This window comes from Manis javanica, chromosome 1 (genome assembly GCF_040802235.1).
Source record: "Manis javanica isolate MJ-LG chromosome 1, MJ_LKY, whole genome shotgun sequence".
NCBI lineage: Eukaryota > Metazoa > Chordata > Mammalia > Pholidota > Manidae > Manis > Manis javanica.
In genome coordinates this window covers 167,512,029-167,531,991 of record NC_133156.1, presented here as the reverse complement: position 1 = coordinate 167,531,991, position 19,963 = coordinate 167,512,029, and the positions used below count along the sequence as shown (strand labels likewise).

Genomic DNA, 19,963 nt, shown 5'->3' with positions numbered 1-19,963 from the left:
ATCAGAATCTCTTCTGGATGACCAAGATGACCACCTGGCCCTTGAGCTCAGCTACAGGACACCAAGACTCATATCTGAGCTCTTCTTTGAGCTCACACACACCTGTACCAAGTGACAGTCCAAGGTTCCATAGTGTCTGCATGAACAAAGTTTTTGCAGGAAAATTGAGTCTTCACACAGCCTGTGGTAGGATGGAGACGCTGTAGTACTCAGAACCATAATCCTATGTGTGTCAGTGGATCCCATTGTCAGACATAACAAATGACAATTAACAATGTAAATGGGCAGATGTAACACCATTTATTAGCAGTGGCTATAGCAGTATACATCCAATAGCTAATTCTTCTATTTGATATTCCAGAACTAATTAGTCCAGTGCCCATTTTAATATTGGTTTTTATAAAACTGCAATGCTAACATTATATTTACTTGAAGAAGAAAACTTTAAAGAATCAAGGAAAATCGCATTAAATTAGTGCTATGGTTGCTTACTGGCTTGCCTAGAGTATGTGGTCTGATTGCCCAAAAGCTGGGAAAAAATATTTAAGCTATGGTGCTACTTGGAGACCATTTAAGCAAACAGAATTTCCTGTATTGGTAGTATCAGAGTTAAAATAAGGAATTTATTATATACAGAACCAGATCTGGGCTACATCTTTCTACAGTTATATCCATGATCAGTTATTAAATTTCATCAGAATATATCATCTGAAGCATGGCTGGTGGGAAAGCTAGGCTCTCTGTTCCAAAAAAGGGCACCTTTCCTGCAGCCTTTAAAGGAAGTGTGTGGGTGGTGACTGTGCCTGAAAGGAAAAGGCTAGAGGAAGCAGACGGGAAACTGAGGCTATGGTACTGCAGGAAGGGGACAGACAGCAGTGTCCTGGCACAGGCACCATCCCCCAGACCATCCACTCACCACTCGCAGGGGCCCTTCTCCCCCCGGCTAAGCCCCGGCCTGGGGCTCACTTACTGGGAGTCCTCATTCAATTACTCTCATTAATTTCACTTTAAGCTTTATTTTCTACTTCATTTTATATCTGTTTTAGCTTTTTTATTATGCAAACACATGAAGTTTGTATTTGGCTTTATGTGTACACATGAGACTTAGGACAAAAATAATTATTATCAAGAATTACTTTTCTTTAAAAGTTCCTAATCCTCAAAAAGATATATACACACCTTGAAGTCTACTGGCAACATATAAAGAATAGGTACAATGTAAGCCAAACAGGAAAGAAAACTAAGCAAAACAAAGCAAGAGACCAGTTCCGCACTAGCCACTTCATCGTAGGTGGTCCAGGAGCTCAGAGGCTTCTTCATATGCTCCAGGAGAAGGTCTGACTGTCTCTGGGTTCCAACATCCTCATACCGATGGCCCGTGGGACACAAATTCAGCTTGAGCAGAGAGCGTTTCATCACCACCCACTCCTGCTTCTGAGCCACATTCTGCTCCTTGGTTTCCATGAGATCATTATTTCTTCTCCATTCATAAAATGAGATAATAATATGTCCCTGCTCACCTCTCAGCACTGACGTGAAGTGACAGTGAGATACAAAGGTGACAACATGCTGGGACCTAGAAAATTTGAGACAAAACCTCTGACCAAGCTCCCTGTCTAGGCTAGTGTCAAGCATAAATGTCCAAATTGAAGGCAGTGTTGTACTTCATGCCAAGGTCCGAAGTGAGGAAGATGGGCTGGCCGCTCTGGGAGGAGGCGATGAACCAGCCAGGGAAGGCCACTGACTCAAAGGTGGAGGTGCTTTGCATCTTGACATGGTAGAAGAGGAAGGGCTTCACGGGCACATCGCTGTTGTACAAACTCAGTATCTCCTGCTCCTGAAACAGACAGAGAAGGCCCAGAGGGACAAGCAGAAGCTGACTGTGTAGTTTAAAGCAACTTGTACACAACCAACAGATGTTCCAAGTTTAAGAAAGCCTTGCCCACCTACTAGATCAGGCCTACAGAAACAATTCCAAAGGGCAGCAGAGCAAGCCCACATGAAAGCCCGCCTTCCCAGCCCCCAGTCTCAAAACCTGACATGGCAGAGGAACCCCGCAAGGAACAGGAAGTGAACAGTGGCTGCACTTGGAACAGCGAATTGGAACTCTCCCCTCACGAGAGGCCAAGGGGTGCCTCTGAGAAACAGGGAGGAGATGCACACCAGCAGAGGGAGCCAAGGACCTCCCTTAGCACAGTGGCAACACTGAGGGGTGCCGCCTGCAAGAACTGCTGCTCTGACCCAGGGCGGCCAGCATGGGCACACAAGTCTCAGACCAACTGCCAATGTACAAGAAAGGTCAATGCCACAAAAAGGAACAAGAGGGTCTAATAAACCAAAGGACCAGCATCAGGAGGAACAAAGTAAATAGAGCAATTGGAAAATGACTTCTATATCACACATAGAACTATATTTTGTATACATACATGTATTTAGAAGCATATCTAATATGTATATAGAAGTATATATTGTATATATGTGTATGTAGAAGTATATTTTCTATATCATATATAGAAGTATATTTTGTATACATATATGTATTTGCATATGTATATATCATATATTTAGATAAAATAAGTATTTCTAAGTAAATTACATATGTACAGAATCTCCAGAAAGACCCAGGAATGGTCCAGAATGTCCACATTCCACTGAGTGGGGGAGTTGTTCCAGAGGATTCCTTTATTCAGTTAATGACTCCCAATTCATCCAGCCAACTCCTTGGGTGGCAGAGAACCCGGGAGTCATCTCCATGGTGCTCCCTTTGATCCCTGAGCATCTAACCCAGCAGCAAGGTCTGTGATCTCCATTCCCGAAATATTTCCTGAATTGGGCCACTTCTCTCCCTCCTACCCCCACACACACTCCCAGGCCATCACTGCTCAGCTCCCTACCACCCAACCTCCAGAGAGCAGTTGAGTGGACTTTAAACTGAAATAAAAGAATAAATAAGATCGTGTTACCTTTTGTTTTTTAAATGTCTTGAATGATTTTCTGCTCTTATTAAAATGAAGTCCAAACTCTCTACACAAAGCCTACAGGGCCTACACCTTTCATGGCCAGCGCCTCCCCATTCCTCAGGCCTCCTGGGGAGAACCTCACATGACATCTTAGCCACAGCGGGTCTTGAATCCCCTCCCTCCAACCATCCCTATCTCATCATCACCAACTTACTTTCTTCATTAGTTGCAGTCACCATCGGCACTGTGCATATTTATCCATCCATCACATAATTATTGTCACACTGACTCAGCACTGTATTCCTCAACACACAGAACCTCAGTGGTGACTTTCTGACTGTTTAATAAATAAAAGGACACACTCGCATTTGGAACTCCAGTACGGCCTCTTGCATCGTCTCTTCCAACTTCCTGCCTAAGGACTGGGTGACAGGCCCGATGTGCGCTCAGAGTTCAAGATGTTCTTTTGGCTGGGCTCCCTGCTCTCTCGTTCCCCATCAGTTTTGCTTTCTCTATTCAATCATTCCCATCAGTGTATTTGCTGTCATTCTACCACCTTAAAAATTAACTATTTTGATTGCCCAACACCACTCCCTGTTCCCCCTTGGCAGAAAACTCATTGCAATTGTCTCCATGTGCTGTCTCTAATCTCTCTCCGCCAATTCCTGTCTTAAACTCCCACCATCCAGGCTCCCGGCTTCACAAGTGCTCTCACCCAGGTCCGTGATGACCGTGCCCTGCCAAGCACAACAGTCAATTCTCAGTCCACCTGAGACCAAAACCCAGGAGAAGGGTGGCTTAGCAGATAGGACAGAGCTGAAAAGAGAATTCTAAGTCCTCAGGATCACACTACACAGTCACTCTGTCAGCAAACCCTGTTGCCTCAATGTAAAATACTTACAGAATCTGACTGGCTTCTCCTACCTCCCTGGCCACCCCCTTCAGCCATCAAATCACACTTAGATCTCCTCCAAGTTCCCCGCAGGGCTTTCCCAACCAGCCACCACAATAGTCCTCTCTAAACCCGTGTCCACTTGCGTCACTCTTCCATTCAAAACATGCCAATCGTTTTCCCTTTCAGTCAGACTGAAAAACAAGGTCCTTGCAAAGGCCAGCAAGGCCCCTCATGGTCTGCCTGCTCCCTGAGCTCCTTCCATAATCCATGCCTGCTGCACAGCTTTCTGAACTAGCCCTTGAGCTTGCCCCCCACCACCCGCACCCTTCTGATTCCTTTGCCTCATTCTTGTGTTTGCTAAAATCGTGCCTTGGCAATAATGCCTACTGCTCCCCTTCCCGCGGCAGCCCCGCTCCACCTGTTTCTGGCTCCACCAGCCTCTTTATCCCGCTCTCAGAGTTCTTTCCCGGAAGACATAACACCTGATCACATCACATATCACAAGTTCACCTATCATGATACTTACTGTTCAGCATCTCTTTCTTCCTCCAGACTCCAAGCCCCCTGAGGGCAGGGCTCTGGGCCCTTCTGGGCACTGATGTATTTCAAATGCCCTCATCAGTGTTGGAGACCAATGGGAACCCACATATTTGCTGAATCAAATTGGATTGGGTTAAATTGAATTTCACTGAATTAAGCTGAAGTTTAAGGAACCAGGGTTGTTGGTTTTTTTAAAATAAATCTAGACAGCTTGAGGATTAACATAGTAAAAATTGAAATTTCAGAAAACACAAGGGAAGGATGATTTCAGACAGAATGAGACTTAAAATGTAACCATGACCTGGGAGACTGAACCAAGAAATGCTCCCAGACTGCAACATGAAAACGCACATGTGCGTGCACGCACACACACACACACACAAAATGGAAGGATAGAAACTATGGAAAATTAAATTAGACAATCAAGATCTGGAATTCCAAAGACTGAAGAGTGGGAACTCCAGAGGAGAGGTGAGGCAGAAGGAGAGAACATACATGAAGAAGCAATGGCTGAGAATATCTCAAAATTCAAGAAAAACAAGAGTCCTCAGCTAGGGAGGGGCAGGGTAAATTTTTTTAAAATGCCATTGTATGCACGTAACTCAAAAGCTGCTAGGACTATGGTTAAGAATAGGAGAATATTTCTTATTAATTCTAAAATTAGATTTTCTACAAACCTCTTTATAAAAGAAATCGGTGGATTTTTGTTTGTTTGTTTGTTTTTCTTAGTCACTCACCTTCAGTTGCAATGTGGGCTGCCCTCCAACATCCTCACAAGACAGGCACACTTCTGGATTCTCTATTCCCAAATAAATGGGAGTCCCTCTGCCTTGCTCAAGAGACTCTGGATACTTGCATGCAACGAGAGTGACAGTGACTATACCGATAAGAGAGGAGATGGTGTCAGTTGCCTTTGGAAGTCAGGAAAAGACCGTGTCTTCCAGGTGGGGCTTAAACACATGGAGCCCGGTAGCTCCAGCCCCCAGCAGCCCCTGATCTTAGAGAGCGCTGTCCATCAGCACATGTTGCCTAGTGGAATATTGGAATCTGCCTTCCCGTAGGATCCCCTCATTTAGTCCTTTGAGGACACCTTGGAGTCAGGCAGAATAAAGTCAGAGGACAGGTGTTCAGATCTCTAAAGCAGCCCTTCTGCTCCCCCAGGAGTCCACTCCACCCTCTCTGTGCTCTTCACCCTGGTCCAAGACAGCCCTCTCCCTAACCACCCTTCTAGGCAGGTGGGAGAGTCTCCCCCACCCAGGTGGGCCCCACGGTACAGCCACACTTTAACAGAAGGCTAAGGGATGTGCTCCTCTGGAGGCAGCCATGGGTGCCCGCTCACCTGCAGTCACACTGGCACTCCGGGGAACTGTCACGACGTTCTGACCGCGAAAGGTCCACACCTGCTGACTTAGGTCAGAGACCTGCCCAGTCAGCGGACGGTTCACTACGGTGTAAATGGAGAAAAATAATGAAGAAACATCAACATCAAGCTGCTTTACTGGATGCTAGGAGACACCATGTAATTGGCCCATTGGGACACCGAAAGTGGCAGCACTCATGTGGTCAGCAGCCCAGCCTGTCTTCCCAGCAAAGCTGGGTGTTCTGGGTGAAGGGCAAACTCCCAGCAGTCCCACAGCACAGAAGCATCAATGCCCAGCTACCCTCTCTGACACTGACTCTGTGCTTGGCCCCACGCTGGGTCTGAAGCCAGAGTAGAGAGCAAGCACTGGCCCCACCCTCCAGGAGCTCACAGGTCAGCAGAACACGGATGGCATCCTGGGCAAGGGCCATACACAGGAGGTCTAGAAGAAACGGGGGGGGGGTGCAGGTGTCCCAGGCCCCTGGGGCCGCTTCCCAACATCACTTGCACACATAGGTGTGAGTTCAGGTATCCCATGTCCCCAGAGCCCCTTCCCAACATCACCTGCAGTCATGGGTGTGGATTCAGGTGTTCCAGATTCCCAAAGCCCCATCCTAGAATGGCCTGCACAATAGGATGTTTTCTGGAAAGGGAATCCTCAGGTGCTATCTTAGTGAAGCTGTCTCAACACCTGTGGGGACAGTAATAGGAGAGATGAGCCTCAGAAGATGGTCCCAAGACCTTCCTGGGACACTGGTTCCTAAAGTCCTCATTCTGGACAGGGAGCTAGGAAGCCTCACCTGACACAAAGCCCTCAACAGAAAATCAGAACCACCTCCAAGGACAAAACTTCAAGGAAGCCCCAGGGAGGTGAGACCAGGCAAGATCCTCCACCCAGCAATCTAGCCAGTGACAGTATCTTCCTAGAAGTTCCAAACCCCCTGATGCCAGTGTCTCCTCCTCCCACTGGCCTCTGCTTCAGCCTAGGGACAGGGAAGGACCCCTCCAGGGCAGCTCTGCCAGGATCCTAGCAACTCACAGGGAGAAGCCACACAGTACAAGCCACAGACTCACCGGCCTGGCCTCATCCTTCACTGGCCCTGCAGCACAGAAGACGGGACAGCTCCAGCATCGTGGACTTCCCACTTCTAGGCTGGCCAGGCAGGCTCTTCACCAAAGTTCAGGGGACTGAATCAGCTCCAGCAGCAACCACAAGCAGTGATGGGCTCTGAGAGGCTGAGTCACATATTTGGTGAGCACAGGGAGGCCCCAGCTTCCGTGGTGGGGCGTGACGATTGTACAGCATGAGAGAAAGCCCGTTCCTCCAGCCAGCAGGTCCTGGGAAGACTCCCAAAGAAAGCACAGCGTCAGCGTGCTGGGACCTGCCTGAGCTCTCTGAGAAGCAGGCCTTCAGCCTCACCCCACAGGGAGGAAGGCTGGTTAATAACCTCGGACTTCCCTAAACAGGGAGACTGAGGAACTTCCCTGGAACTCAGGTCTCCTGCCTGTCACCCTGGGCTGGGACAGGAAATGCCAGGCCCTTCATGTAAGAAATCAACTTCTGGGGCAGGGGAGCTGGTCCTCTACTGTGCTTTGAGGGAGTCCTGAGATAGCCAAGTTAGCTGTGTGCTTCAGGCAGGGTCCATGGAGCATTCCTGCCTCTGGGCACCCTGCATACAGAGTTAGGCTGAGGGCTCCCCTGTGTTCGTTCAGTCCTTCAGATGCACCTCAATCCCCTTGGGGAGACACAGGCTCTGAGCAGCATAGCCTTTACTGAGGCAAGCTTTGTGCCCTGGTGCCCCCCAAATACAGTGGACTCAGTGTTGCCTAAGGACTAAAGGGGTGGGCAGTGATTTCTCCAAAACCTGAGCCCCAGATCCCAACTCATCCCCACCCTGATCTAGTGATGCAGGGCATTCGTAGGTTTTCAGAAAATGGTAAGTTTTCTGGAGGTTTTTTTGTATTATGTTTGTTACACCCCCACCGCCATCCCATCTGCTGAGGTCAAGCATGAAAGTTTTCTGAGGCACAGAGCAACTTGACTGAAGTGAATTTCAGGAGACAGATTAGAAATACCTTCAGCTTCACATTCACCTGTCTAGCTGGGAAAAAACTAAGAATAAGGCAGAGCCTTCTGGGGAAGCACCTCTGTGAGTCCCTCTTCTCAGCCCTGAAAAGGGCCTCTTTGCTCAGTTTCTCGTACTTTCCACCCCTGTCTCCTTTTGGCCTAGGAGGAACATGGTCCTTGCCTGTTAAGGTCCAGTCTCATCACTTTTCGCTTCCATTTTATCTGATACCCTTGGAGAGAGTGTGATAATGAACTCAGACACACTTCTGTTCCAAACCAGGCTCAGCATCACCTCTCTTGAGTCCCCTTGGCCCAGCCGTAAAACCTCTCCAGCATGCATTAGCCAACAAATCCCCTTTTTGGGGAAACTCACTGCAAAATAGCATCTGAAAGGCCCATCATCTGGCCCCCAATTCCTTAGATCTCTGCTTCAGTTAGGATCAAATGTAGAGAGCAGATCCCACGCAAGGAATTGCAAACAAAGGGAACTGAACACTAGGAAATGGTTACACATATATTAGCAGGCAGAGAGTAGAAAGGAGTTGCCACCATATCCCAGAGAGTGGCAAATGCAGGAAGGAAACAGGAAAACCCAGGAGCTCAAAAGAGAGACCTTGTAACAAGGACTGATGCCCAGACCCCAGGAAGGGGTCCTCAGCCAAACTGATGCTCAGACCTCTGCAAAGAGCACAATCTGGTGGGTGCAGGAACCATGAATGAGGAGAGGAGGGATCAGCCCATGAGAGGCTCAGAGGGCCCAAGGGACACAATCCAGAGATCTGCATTCTCATTGATTCAAAAGCCTTTGGGTAAAGCTTAAAGTTTCCATGTCCAGATTCAGGTTGCAGAAGCCTATGTATTATAATGACACTGTGTCCTCTTTCACCTCAGCCTCTTACTCCACTTGATCCTGACCTTTCCTTCACTTACCAACATTCAGAGAATCCAGCACTTCCCAGAATTCCCAGCAGTCAACATCCATTCCAAAGTTCCCAGTTTAAACTTTAGCGTGAATGAGCATCAGGGAAATTAGAGGGAATAGTGGTGATGGTGCTACAAGGGAAGAATCACATCCCTGGGGTGGAGAATTAAAGACCAGAGAGCCCATCTCCGGCAGAAAGGGCCCAGACCTTCTGTCTTAGAGTAGAAGGGATGGATAATGATACCCTAGCTGTATTTGAGAAGACTATCATTATTTATGCTGGTTATGAAAAATCAAGAACATGGTTCTGCTATATAAACACAATGCAGTTTGCCAGATTCTTTCTATTAATGTTTTACTGTCCCACAGAACTATGAAAATTATACATGCCATTATGTGCAGCTTGTATTGAATACAAGTACTCATAAAGCCAAACATCCTAGACCTAGAAAAATTTTAGGAGATCACTAAGTCCCGATTCCAATTTTCAAGCCTTAAAATACTATCACCCATCCTAGTCTGGTAACGAGTCCTGCTAGTTTGTTCACTTAACGTACCTGCGATCTTACTGAGTCTAGAGAACATCCATGGAAACCAGACAGGGTGAGAGAGCACACTCCTTCACCACCACTAGGCTCTCCACCTTCTGTTCATAGATGCACAGTGTCTACAAGTTATTCATGTAACCAATATGACATGCACAATTAATAAAAGGGACCTGAAGGAGCAGGGGTCATCCAGCCCCACAGTTGACCAACACACCGAATCAAATAAACAGAACTAGGCTTAGAATCCACAGCTCCCAACTCCCCAGGGCAGGGCTCTGCTACAGTCCTCCCTAGCTCCCTTGGGGCTCCTAAGGGGCTCAAAGCCACTGTAGCTCAGGTCCCATCAGGGAACACTTACAAGCAGGGCTGGCAGTCTGGCCTGGGACTTGCTACTGAGAAAGAACTGGCACTCACCTCAGGTGAACTAACGGGTCAGTATGATATGTCCCATGGGCCAGGGAGAATAACATCAGGCTATTTGTGCTGCAGCAGATTTGGGGAAATAGCAAGGAAATTTCCAGGGCAGCTTCTGCAGCACGGCATTCACGCAGTGTAGGAGGGGTAACACTGTGGAACCAGCCCAAACTTCTGCTCCTCCAAGCAGCTGAAGTCCATTGTCCAAGGCTTGCTTCCCTGTGGGCTGATGCATCACATTGTCCTGAAGCTGGTTTCCACAAAACCCCAGTCTTTAGGATGTGGGCCAACATGATAAACAGATTTCTCTCCTTCATGTGAAAATGAAAGACAAATTAGCAAATTAACGCCCAACTGCTCACCAAAATGGCAGAGATAAATGGAAGCACTAAAACTATTAAGACAAGAGAACTCACATCACAGGACCAACATAAAGGTGTATCTCTCTAAACTTAAAGAGGCTATTGACTAAACTGTACATTTGTGGGCAACCAGAAAGGAAAACACAAACAGCTAAAGCCTTAATTGGACAGCTCATGATACAACATTTAAGGAAAGGTTGTAGGTTAAATGCCTAAAGTTTGAAATTCCCAGACAAAAAGCCAAACGGCAGAGCCATGAAAGAAAAGATGATAAACCGAATGTCATTAGGACTTTAGAATTTGGGACAAAAAACACCATGGAAGAAAGTTAAAAGATAAGGTAACCTGGGAGAAAATACTTGCAACACATCTAACAAGCTGATAATTAATATCCCAAGTTTTTTAAAATAGTTTCTACTAAACAATAGGACAAATACAAATATTCTATAGAAAAACAGGCAATAGATGTAAAAAGCATTTCTCGGGGAAGAAAGCATAAATATCCAACAAACAAAAGTCATTATAGTTAACCTTACTATCAATTAGCAAAATTCAGATCAATGCAAAAATGAGATTTTGTTTCCACCCATCAGGAAGGTGCCAAGTTGAAGAGACGGTAGGCAGTGTGGGAGGACACAGATTCACTCTGGGTGTGGATGGAGGTGTGAATCAGCATGGCCTCTTTGGAATGCAGCTTTGCAGGAGCTATTAAAAATCTAAATGTGGGCATTCTTTGACCCATCACCTACTTACAAGAATCTATCAATTAAGTGTACTTTCAGCTCAAAAACTGGAAAAATCCAATTCAAAGTGGATGAGACAATAAAAAGATATTAGATCACATAATTGGAAGCCTAGAAGTAGTACTGCCTCAGAGTTGCTGACCTGATAATTCTACGATGTCAACAAGGATCAGCATAGGTCTACTTCTTTCTCAACTGCCATTCGTCACTTGAGGCCAGGTTCCCTCAAGTCTCCAAGATAATTGCCTGTGATGGCCAGAACTGAACGCTCAGTTATTTACATCTTGCAAGAAAAAGAAGTTTCTCCCACATCAAAGTCTTTGACGTCTGCTTGGGACCACTTGGGGGCCATGCTGTGTCAGCCAGGTTCTCACAAGAAATATGTGACACCTTCAAATTTGGTGATTCAAGGTAGCCGTCATAAGCGAGTTATTTATGAAGAAGTGGGCCGAGTGTAGGCAGATCCCAAGCCGTAGTGCAGAACCCCAGGGCTAGTCACCATGGGATACACCCCTGAGCACCTGTAGACCTGAAGAGACAAGAGGAGGAAATGGTTACCAGGACCTAGAGAGAGAGATTGCTTTGTGGAAAGAGCCACTTAATAGGAGCTATGAACTTTACCCATAAGACCACTCAGCCTCACGTGACCCCAAAGAAAAGGAACCAGGGAATAAATGCCCTGCCCCCACTCTCTTCCCACGCCCCCCACCCCAGTTTCCTTCCAGTGTATCTTGAAGGGTCTTGGAAGTCATCCAGCACAGTCCAAGCCTTTGGCCCCTCAAGTCCTTGCTCTTCCTCCCTCGGTAAGAAATCTGAGTTCCCCAACCCAGCGGAACATAAAGACATCAGCTTCTGAATCATTGCCAGTTGACATCAGTGTGGTCATGGTTCCAGCTGAAGCTTCTTTGAAGCCATTCCCAGTGTTATTCATATAAAGTGGTTAGAGGAAAGGGCTGGAGTGGGGAGGAAACAGTTAAGCAGCCAACTGATACGCTCCTTGACGCCACTGCCACTCACAAGGTAGTGATAGTGCATGAAGTGAAGCCAATGAATCGCATGAGTGTGAGCACATTGCAGCAGCTCCTATACTGAAAAGTGTGCCCCTGGTGATGCTCTGTGGGACACCTTACACAGTCATTCAGTCAGTCTGCAGTGGTCTTGCTGGAAGAAATACAAACCAGTAACAGACTGTTTATCTATCTCCATAAGAATAAAGCATTGACTGCTTCATGATGGGAAAGTCCAATAGCCTGCCCCCAGGTCACTGGCTGGTTTCACCAGGGAATGGTGCCATATCAGGGGTTTTCTGCTGATCTCTGTGGATGGTACTTTGGGCACTTGTCAGTGGCAATTATCAAATCAAATATGTGGGGAATTCAAGCACAGTGACAGGTGAATCCATGCACAGCTTCCCTATCTGTCACCATGGCCACTTTGCACATAGACCCATTGAGCAGGCAGATGACTGAGGAGACTGGCATCCACAGGTCAATGTCTCCATTATTGAGAACCTCCTCTGAAGTAGATTTCCTTTGTAGGCATTTATTTGGAACACAGCTACTTCACATTCACGTTCTGTGCCCATTCTGAGAAGCGTGTCCATATGTCCTCCCTATACCTCCTTGTAGTCAATTTTCTAATCTTTTTCTTTCCAAGTCCCTGCCTAGCTCACCAACCCATTAGCTACTACCCATAAGTTAGTGTAGACCCATAGCCCAGATCCCCTCCAACACAAAAAGAACCAAATATGCTAATATGATGAAAATGTTATATATCAAAATAGCCCATAAGAGAGTTTTTTTACATCTGTGTATCCAGTTACCCAAGAAGTAACAGAGAATGAAGTCGATGAGTTTCCCCCAAAAAGTACAGGGGGTTTAGCATGAAAATTCTACCAAAATATAATGATCTGACTTCAGGGCTATTTAACTGTTCTACAGCATAGGAAGAGAAGGGAAACTCTTGAATTATTTTTATGAAGTAAGTATAAAAATTAATACTGGGGGGGCGGAGCCAAGATGGCGGCGTGAGTAGAGCAGTGGAAATCTCCTCCCAAAAACACATAGAGCTATGAAAATACAACAAAGAAAAATCTTCCTAAAATAGAGACCACAGGACACAGGACAACATCCAGACCACATCCACACCTGCAAGAACCCAGCGCCTTGCGAAGGGGGTAAGATACAAGCCCCGGCCCCGCGGGACCCGAGCGCCCCTCCCCCCGGCTCACGGCGGGTGGAAAGAAACCGGAGCGGTTTTTTTTTTTTTTTTTTGGGCGAGTGCTTTTTGGAAGCCTTAAAGGGACAGGGACCCCGTTGCTAGGGAGGCAAGGTGGTGGGACCAGTGAGCGGGTGCCTGGGACCGGCACTTGAGGATGGAGGAAATCGTGCGTTTTTCCCCTTTTTATTTCTCTTTTTGGCGAGTGCTTTTTGGAAGCCTTAAAGGGACAGGGACCCTGGTGCTAGGGAGGCAGGGCGGCGGGAATGGTGAGCAGGTGCCTGGGACCGGCGCCTGAGGACAAAGAATATCGCGCGTTTTTCCCTGTGGGACCAGTGGGCAGGTGCTTTTTGGAAGCCTTGAAGGAACAGGGACCCTGGTGCTAGGGAGGCAGGGCAGCAGGACCAGTGAGTGGGTGCCTGGGACGGGCACCTGAGGACAAAAAAAAAAATCACGTGCTTTTTCCTTTTCTTTTTTTTTTTTCTGTTCCCTCTCTCATTGTTGCTGTTGTTGTTTTGGTTTGGAGAGTGCTTTTTGGAAGTCTTAAAGGGGCAGGACAGGTCACTTAGACCAGAGGCAGGGAATCTGGGGATCTCTGGGCACTCTAACCCCCTGGGCAGCAGGGAGCACAGAGGCCCCTTACAGAGATAAATAGCCTCCCGGCCGCTCCCCCTCCAACAGGGCTCCACCATTTTGGAGGAGCAGCCCCAGCCAGGCCACGCCCACAGCAACAGCGGAGATAAACCCCATGGCAACCGGGCAGGAAGCAGAAGCCCTGTCTGCACACAGCTGCCCAGCACAAGCCACTAGATGTCGCTATTCTCCCAGGAGAGGAAGGCCACAAACCAACAAGAAGGGAAGCTCTTCCAGCGGTCACTTGTACCAGCTCTGCACACTATCTCTATCACCATGAAAAGACAAAACTACAGGCAGACAAAGATCACAGAGACAACACCTGAGAAGGAGACAGACCTAACCAGTCCTCCTGAAAAAGAATTCAAAATAAAAATCATGAACATGCTGACAGAGATGCAGAGAAAAATGCAAGAGCAATGGGATGAGATGCAGAGAAAAATGCAAGAGCAGTGGGATGAAGTCCGGAGGGAGATCACAGATGTCAGGAAGGAGATCACAGAAGTGAAACAATCCCTGGAAGGATTTATAAGCAGAATGGATAAGATGCAAGAGGCCATTGAAGGAATAGAAGCCAGAGAACAGGAACGTATAGAAGCTGACATAGAGAGAGATAAAAGGATCTCCAGGAATGAAACAACACTAAGAGAACTATGTGACCAAGCCAAAAGGAATAATATTTGTATTATAGGGATACCAGAAGAAGAAGAAAGAGGAAAAGGGATAGAAAGTCTCTTTGAAGAAATAATTGCTGAAAACTTCCCCAAACTGGGGGAGGAAAGAATCGAACAGACCATGGAATTACACAGAACCCCCAACAGAAAGGATCCAAGGAGAACACCACCAAGACACATAGTAATTAAAATGGCAAGGATCAAGGACAAGGAAAGAGTTTTAAAGGCAGCTAGAGAGAAAAAGGTCACCTATAAAGGAAAACCCATCAGGCTAACATCAGACTTCTTGACAGAAACCCTACAGGCCAGAAGAGAATGGCATGATATACTTAATGCAATGAAACAGAAGGGCCTTGAACCAAGGATACTGTATCCAGCACGACTATCATTTAAATATGATGGCGGGATTAAACAATTCCCAGACAAGCAAAAGCTGAGGGAATTTGCTTCCCACAAACCACCTCTACAGGGCATCCTACAGGGACTGCTCTAAATGGGAGCACCCCTAAAAAGAGCACAGAACAAAACACACAACATATGAAGAATGGAGGAGGAGGAATAAGAAGGGAGAGAAGAAAAGACTCTCCAGACAGTGTATATAACAGCGCAATAAGAGAGCTAAGTTAGGCAGTAAGATACTAAAGAAGCTAACCTTGAACCTTTGGTAACCACGAATCTAAAGCCTGCAATGGCAATAAGTACATATCTCTCAATAGTCACCCTAAATGTAAATGGACTTAATGCACCAATCAAAAGACACAGAGTAATAGAATGGATAAAAAAGCAAGACCCATCTATATGCTGCTTACAAGAAACTCACCTTAAACCCAAAGATAAGCATAGACTAAAAGTCAAGGGATGGAAAAACATATTTCAGGCAAACAACAGTGAGAAGAAAGCAGGGGTTGCAGTACTAATATCAGACAAAATAGACTTCAAAACAAAGAAAGTAACAAGAGATAAAGAAGGACACTACATAATGATAAAGGGCTCAGTCCAACAAGAGGATATAACCATTCTAAATATATATGCACCCAATACAGGAGCACCAGCATATGTGAAGCAAATACTAACAGAACTAAAGAGGGAAATAGACTGCAATGCATTCATTTTAGGAGACTTCAACACACCACTCACCCCGAAGGATAGATCCACCGGGCAGAAAATAAGTAAGGACACAGAGGCACTGAACAACACCCTAGAACAGATGGACCTAATAGACATCTATAGAACTCTACATCCAAAAGCAACAGGATATACTTTCTTCTCAAGTGCACATGGAACATTCTCCAGAATAGACCACATACTAGCTCACAAAAAGAGCCTCAGTAAACTCCAAAATATTGAAATTCTACCAACCAATTTTTCAGACCACAAAGGTATAAAAGTAGAAATAAATTCTACAAAGAAAACAAAAAGGCTCACAAACACATGGAGGCTTAACAACATGCTACTAAATAATCATTGGATCAATGAACAAATCAAAATAGAGATCAAGGAATATATAGAAACAAATGACAACAACAACACTAAGCCCCAACTTCTGTGGGACGCAGCGAAAGCAGTCTTAAGAGGAAAGTATATAGCAATCCAGGCACACTTGAAGAAGGAAGAACAATCCCAAATGAATAGTCTAACATCACAATTATCAAAACTGGAAAAAGAAGAACAAATGAGGCCTAAAGTCAGCAGAAGGAGGGACATAATAAAGATCAGAGAAGAAATAAACAAAATTGAGAAGAATAAAACAATAGCAAAAATCAACGAAACGAAGAGCTGGTTCTTTGAGAAAATAAACAAAATAGATAAGCCTCTAGCCCAACTTATTAAGAGAAAAAGAGAATCAACACAAATCAACATAATCAGAAATGAGAATGGAAAAATCATGACAGACTCCACAGAAATACAAAGATTTATTAAAGACTACTATGAAAACCTATATGCCAACAAGCTGGAAAATCTAGAAGAAATGGATGACTTCCTAGAAAAATACAACCTCCCAAGACTGACCAAGGAAGAAACACAAAAGTTAAACAAACCAATTACGAGCAAAGAAATTGAAATGGTAATCAAAAAACTACCCAAGAACAAAACCCCGGGGCCGGACGGATTTACCTCGGAATTTTATCAGACACACAGAGAAGACATAATACCCATTCTCCTTAAAGTGTTCCAAAAAATAGAAGAAGAGGGAATACTCCCAAACTCATTTTATGAAGCCAACATCACCCTAATACCAAAACCAGGCAAAGACCCCACCAAAAAAGAAAATTACAGACCAATATCCCTGATGAATGTAGATGCAAAAATACTCAATAAAATATTAGCAAACAGAATTCAACAGTATATCAAAAGGATCATATACCATGACCAAGTGGGATTCATCCCAGGGATACAAGGATGGTACAACATTCGAAAATCCATCAACATCATCCACCACATCAACAAAAAGAAAGACAAAAACCACATGATCATCTCCATAGATGCTGAAAAAGCATTTGACAAAATTCAACATCCATTCATGATAAAAACTCTCATCAAAATGGGAATAGAGGGCACGTACCTCAACATAATAAAGGCCATATATGATAAACCCACAGCCAGCATTATACTGAACAGCGAGAAGCTGAAAGCATTTCCTCTGAGATCGGGAACCAGACAGGGATGTCCACTCTCCCCACTGTTATTTAACATAGTACTGGAGGTCCTAGCCACGGCAATCAGACAAAACAAAGAAATACAAGGAATCCAGACTGGTAAAGAAGAAGTTAAACTGTCACTATTTGCAGATGATATGATACTGTACATAAAAAAAACCCTAAAGACTCCACTCCAAAACTACTAGAACTGATATCGGAATACAACAAAGTTGCAGGATACAAAATTAACACACAGAAATCTGTAGCTTTCCTATACACTAACAATGAATCAATAGAAAGAGAAATCAGGAAAACAATTCCATTCACCATTGCATCAAAAAGAATAAAATACCTAGGAATAAACCTAACCAAAGAAGTGAAAGACTTATACTCTGAAAACTACAAGTCACTCTTAAGAGAAATTAAAGGGGACACTAATAAATGGAAACTCATCCCATGCTCATGGCTAGGAAGAATTAATATCATCAAAATGGCCATCCTGCCCAAAGCAATATACAGATTTGATGCAATCCCTCTCAAATTACCAGCAACATTCTTCAATGAATTGGAACAAATAATTCAAAAATTCATATGGAAACACCAAAGACCCCGAATAGCCAAAGCAATCCTGAAAAAGAAGAATAAAGTAGGGGGGAATCTCACTCCCCAACTTCAAGCTCTACTACAAAGCCATAGTAATCAAGATAATTTGGTACTGGCGCAAGAACAGAGCCACAGACCAGTGGAACAGATTAGAGACTCCAGACATTAACCCAAACATATATGGTCAATTAATATTTGATAAAGGAGCCATGGACATACAATGGCAAAATGACAGTCTCAACAGATGGTGCTGGCAAAACTGGACAGCTACATGTAGGAGAATGAAACTGGACCATTGTCTAACCACATATACAAAGGTAAACTCAAAATGGATCAAAGACCTGAATGTAATCATGAAACCATTAAACTCTTGGAAAAAAACATAGGCAAAAACCTCTTAGACATAAACATGAGTGACCTCTTCTTGAACATATCTCCCCGGGCAAGGAAAACAACAGCAAAAATGAGCAAGTGGGACTACATTAAGCTGAAAAGCTTCTGTACAGCGAAAGACACCATCAATAGAACAAAAGGGAATCCTACAGTATGGGGGAATATATTTGATAATGACACATCTGATAAAGGCTTGACGTCCAGAATATATAAAGAGCTCACACGCCTCAACAAACAAAAAACAAATAACCCAATTAAAAAATGGGCAGAGGAACTGAACAGACAGTTCTCTAAAAAAGAAATACAGATGGCCAAGAGACACATGAAAAGATGCTCCACATCGCTAATTATCAGAGAAATGCAAATTAAAACTACAATGAGGTATCACCTCACACCCGTAAGGATAGCTGCCATCCAAAAGACAAATAACAACAAATGTTGGCGAGGCTGTGGAGAAAGGGGAACCCTCCTACACTGCTGGTGGGAATGTAAATTAGTTCAACCATTGTGGAAAGCAGTATGGAGGTTCATCAAAATGCTCAAAACAGACCTACCATTTGACCCAGGAATTCCACTCCTAGGAATTTACCCTAAGAATGCAGCAATCAAGTTTGAGAAAGACAGATGCACCCCTATGTTTATCGCAGCACTATTTACAATAGCCAAGAATTGGAAGCAACCTAAATATCCATCGGTAGATGAATGGATAAAGAAGATGTGGTACATATACACAATGGAATACTACTCAGCCATAAGAAGTGGAAAAATCCAACCATTTGCAGCAACATGGATGGAGCTGGAGAGTATTATGCTCAGTGAAATAAGCCAAGCGGAGAAAGAGAAATACCAAATGATTTCACTCATCTGAGGAGTATAGGAACAAAGGAAAAACTGAAGGAACAAAACAGCAGCGGAATTACAGAACCCAAAAATGGACTAACAGGTACCAAAGGGAAAGGAACTGGGGAGGATGGGTGGGCAGGGAGGGATAAGGGGGGGGAAGAAGAAGGGGGGTATTAAGATTAGCATGCATGGTGGGGAGGGAGAAAGGGGAGGGTGGGCTGCACAACACAGAGAGGACAAGTAGTGACTCTACAACATTTTGCTAAGATGATGGACAGTAACCGTAATGTGGTTGTTAGGGGGGACCTGATATAGGGGAGAGCATAGTAAACATAGTATTCTTCATGTAAGTATAGATTAAAAATTAAAAAAAAAAAAAAGAAAGAAAAGGGGGATTACTCCTTGATAGGATAAAACTATCGGTAAATCAAAGATCAATGCATGCTTTAAATATCCTTAATGCTGATCACTTAAAGGGTGTCAGATGATCAGCTATGGAGGTACTCTTTTCTGATAATATTCCTTTCTCTTAATAAAAATTTTTAAAAAAAGCAGTTACTGTGTGCTGACCTCCAATGAGTTCTGCACAATGGTATAGAGGGCATGTCAAAGTGTGGGCAAAGGGTCTGTTTGTTTCTATGCAGAAGATCAAGGCCTAGCTTGGATACCCAGAAAATGAACTAAGATACGATATGAGGAGGAGCTTCCGGCATCAGCACTCTCTGGAGGACTTGTGCCGGGGGATGATCATCAAAAAGCCTCCACAGGGATCCGGACGATGCTGCGGTTGTGGCTGCATCCAGCCCACCATCTCCTGGACTTGCCATAGGAATGAGGAGGGAGATGTCTAGGCTGGCATGTGCATACAGTGAGACAACGAATTTGACCGGATCTGTACTGTTGGAACTCAACCAGGAGTTGGGAGGGGTGCAAGGTGTAGCACTCCAAAATCTTATGACTATAGACTATCTACGGTTAAAAGAACATATGGGATGTGAACAGATCCCAGAAATGGGCTGCTTTAATTTGTCTGATTTCTCTCAGACTGTTCAAGTACAGTTGGACAATATCCATCTTATCATAGACAAATTTTCACAAATGCCTAGGGTACCTAAATGGTTTTCTTGGCTTCACTGGAGATGGATGGTA

General features: G+C 44.8%; 1 protein-coding gene across 1 annotated transcript; it reads right to left on the bottom strand.

Annotated features, from left to right (window-relative positions):
• Positions 1-281: 281 nt before the first annotated feature.
• On the bottom strand, positions 282-7,063 carry IL36G (interleukin 36 gamma). The gene is made up of 5 exons (XM_017663991.3): positions 6,830-7,063; positions 6,320-6,446; positions 5,735-5,839; positions 5,133-5,272; positions 282-1,837 (listed from the first exon to the last, which is right to left on the bottom strand). The coding sequence occupies exons 2-5, from the start codon at positions 6,366-6,368 to the stop codon at positions 1,628-1,630; spliced, it is 504 nt and encodes a 167-aa protein (XP_017519480.3). The 5' UTR covers positions 6,369-6,446; positions 6,830-7,063; the 3' UTR covers positions 282-1,627.
• Between the last annotated feature and the right edge of the window lie 12,900 nt (positions 7,064-19,963).

Coding starts and splice junctions, on each gene's coding strand:
- IL36G (XM_017663991.3), bottom strand. CDS start 6,368: ATGGGGCTTTGGGAATCTGGAACACCTGAATCCACACCCATGACTGCA. Junction 5,840..6,319: donor ATCCACACCCATGACTGCAG/GTGATGTTGGGA, acceptor TTTACACCGTAG/TGAACCGTCCGCTGACTGGG. Junction 1,838..5,132: donor AGCCCACATTGCAACTGAAG/GTGAGTGACTAA, acceptor TGTCTGTTTCAG/GAGCAGGAGATACTGAGTTT.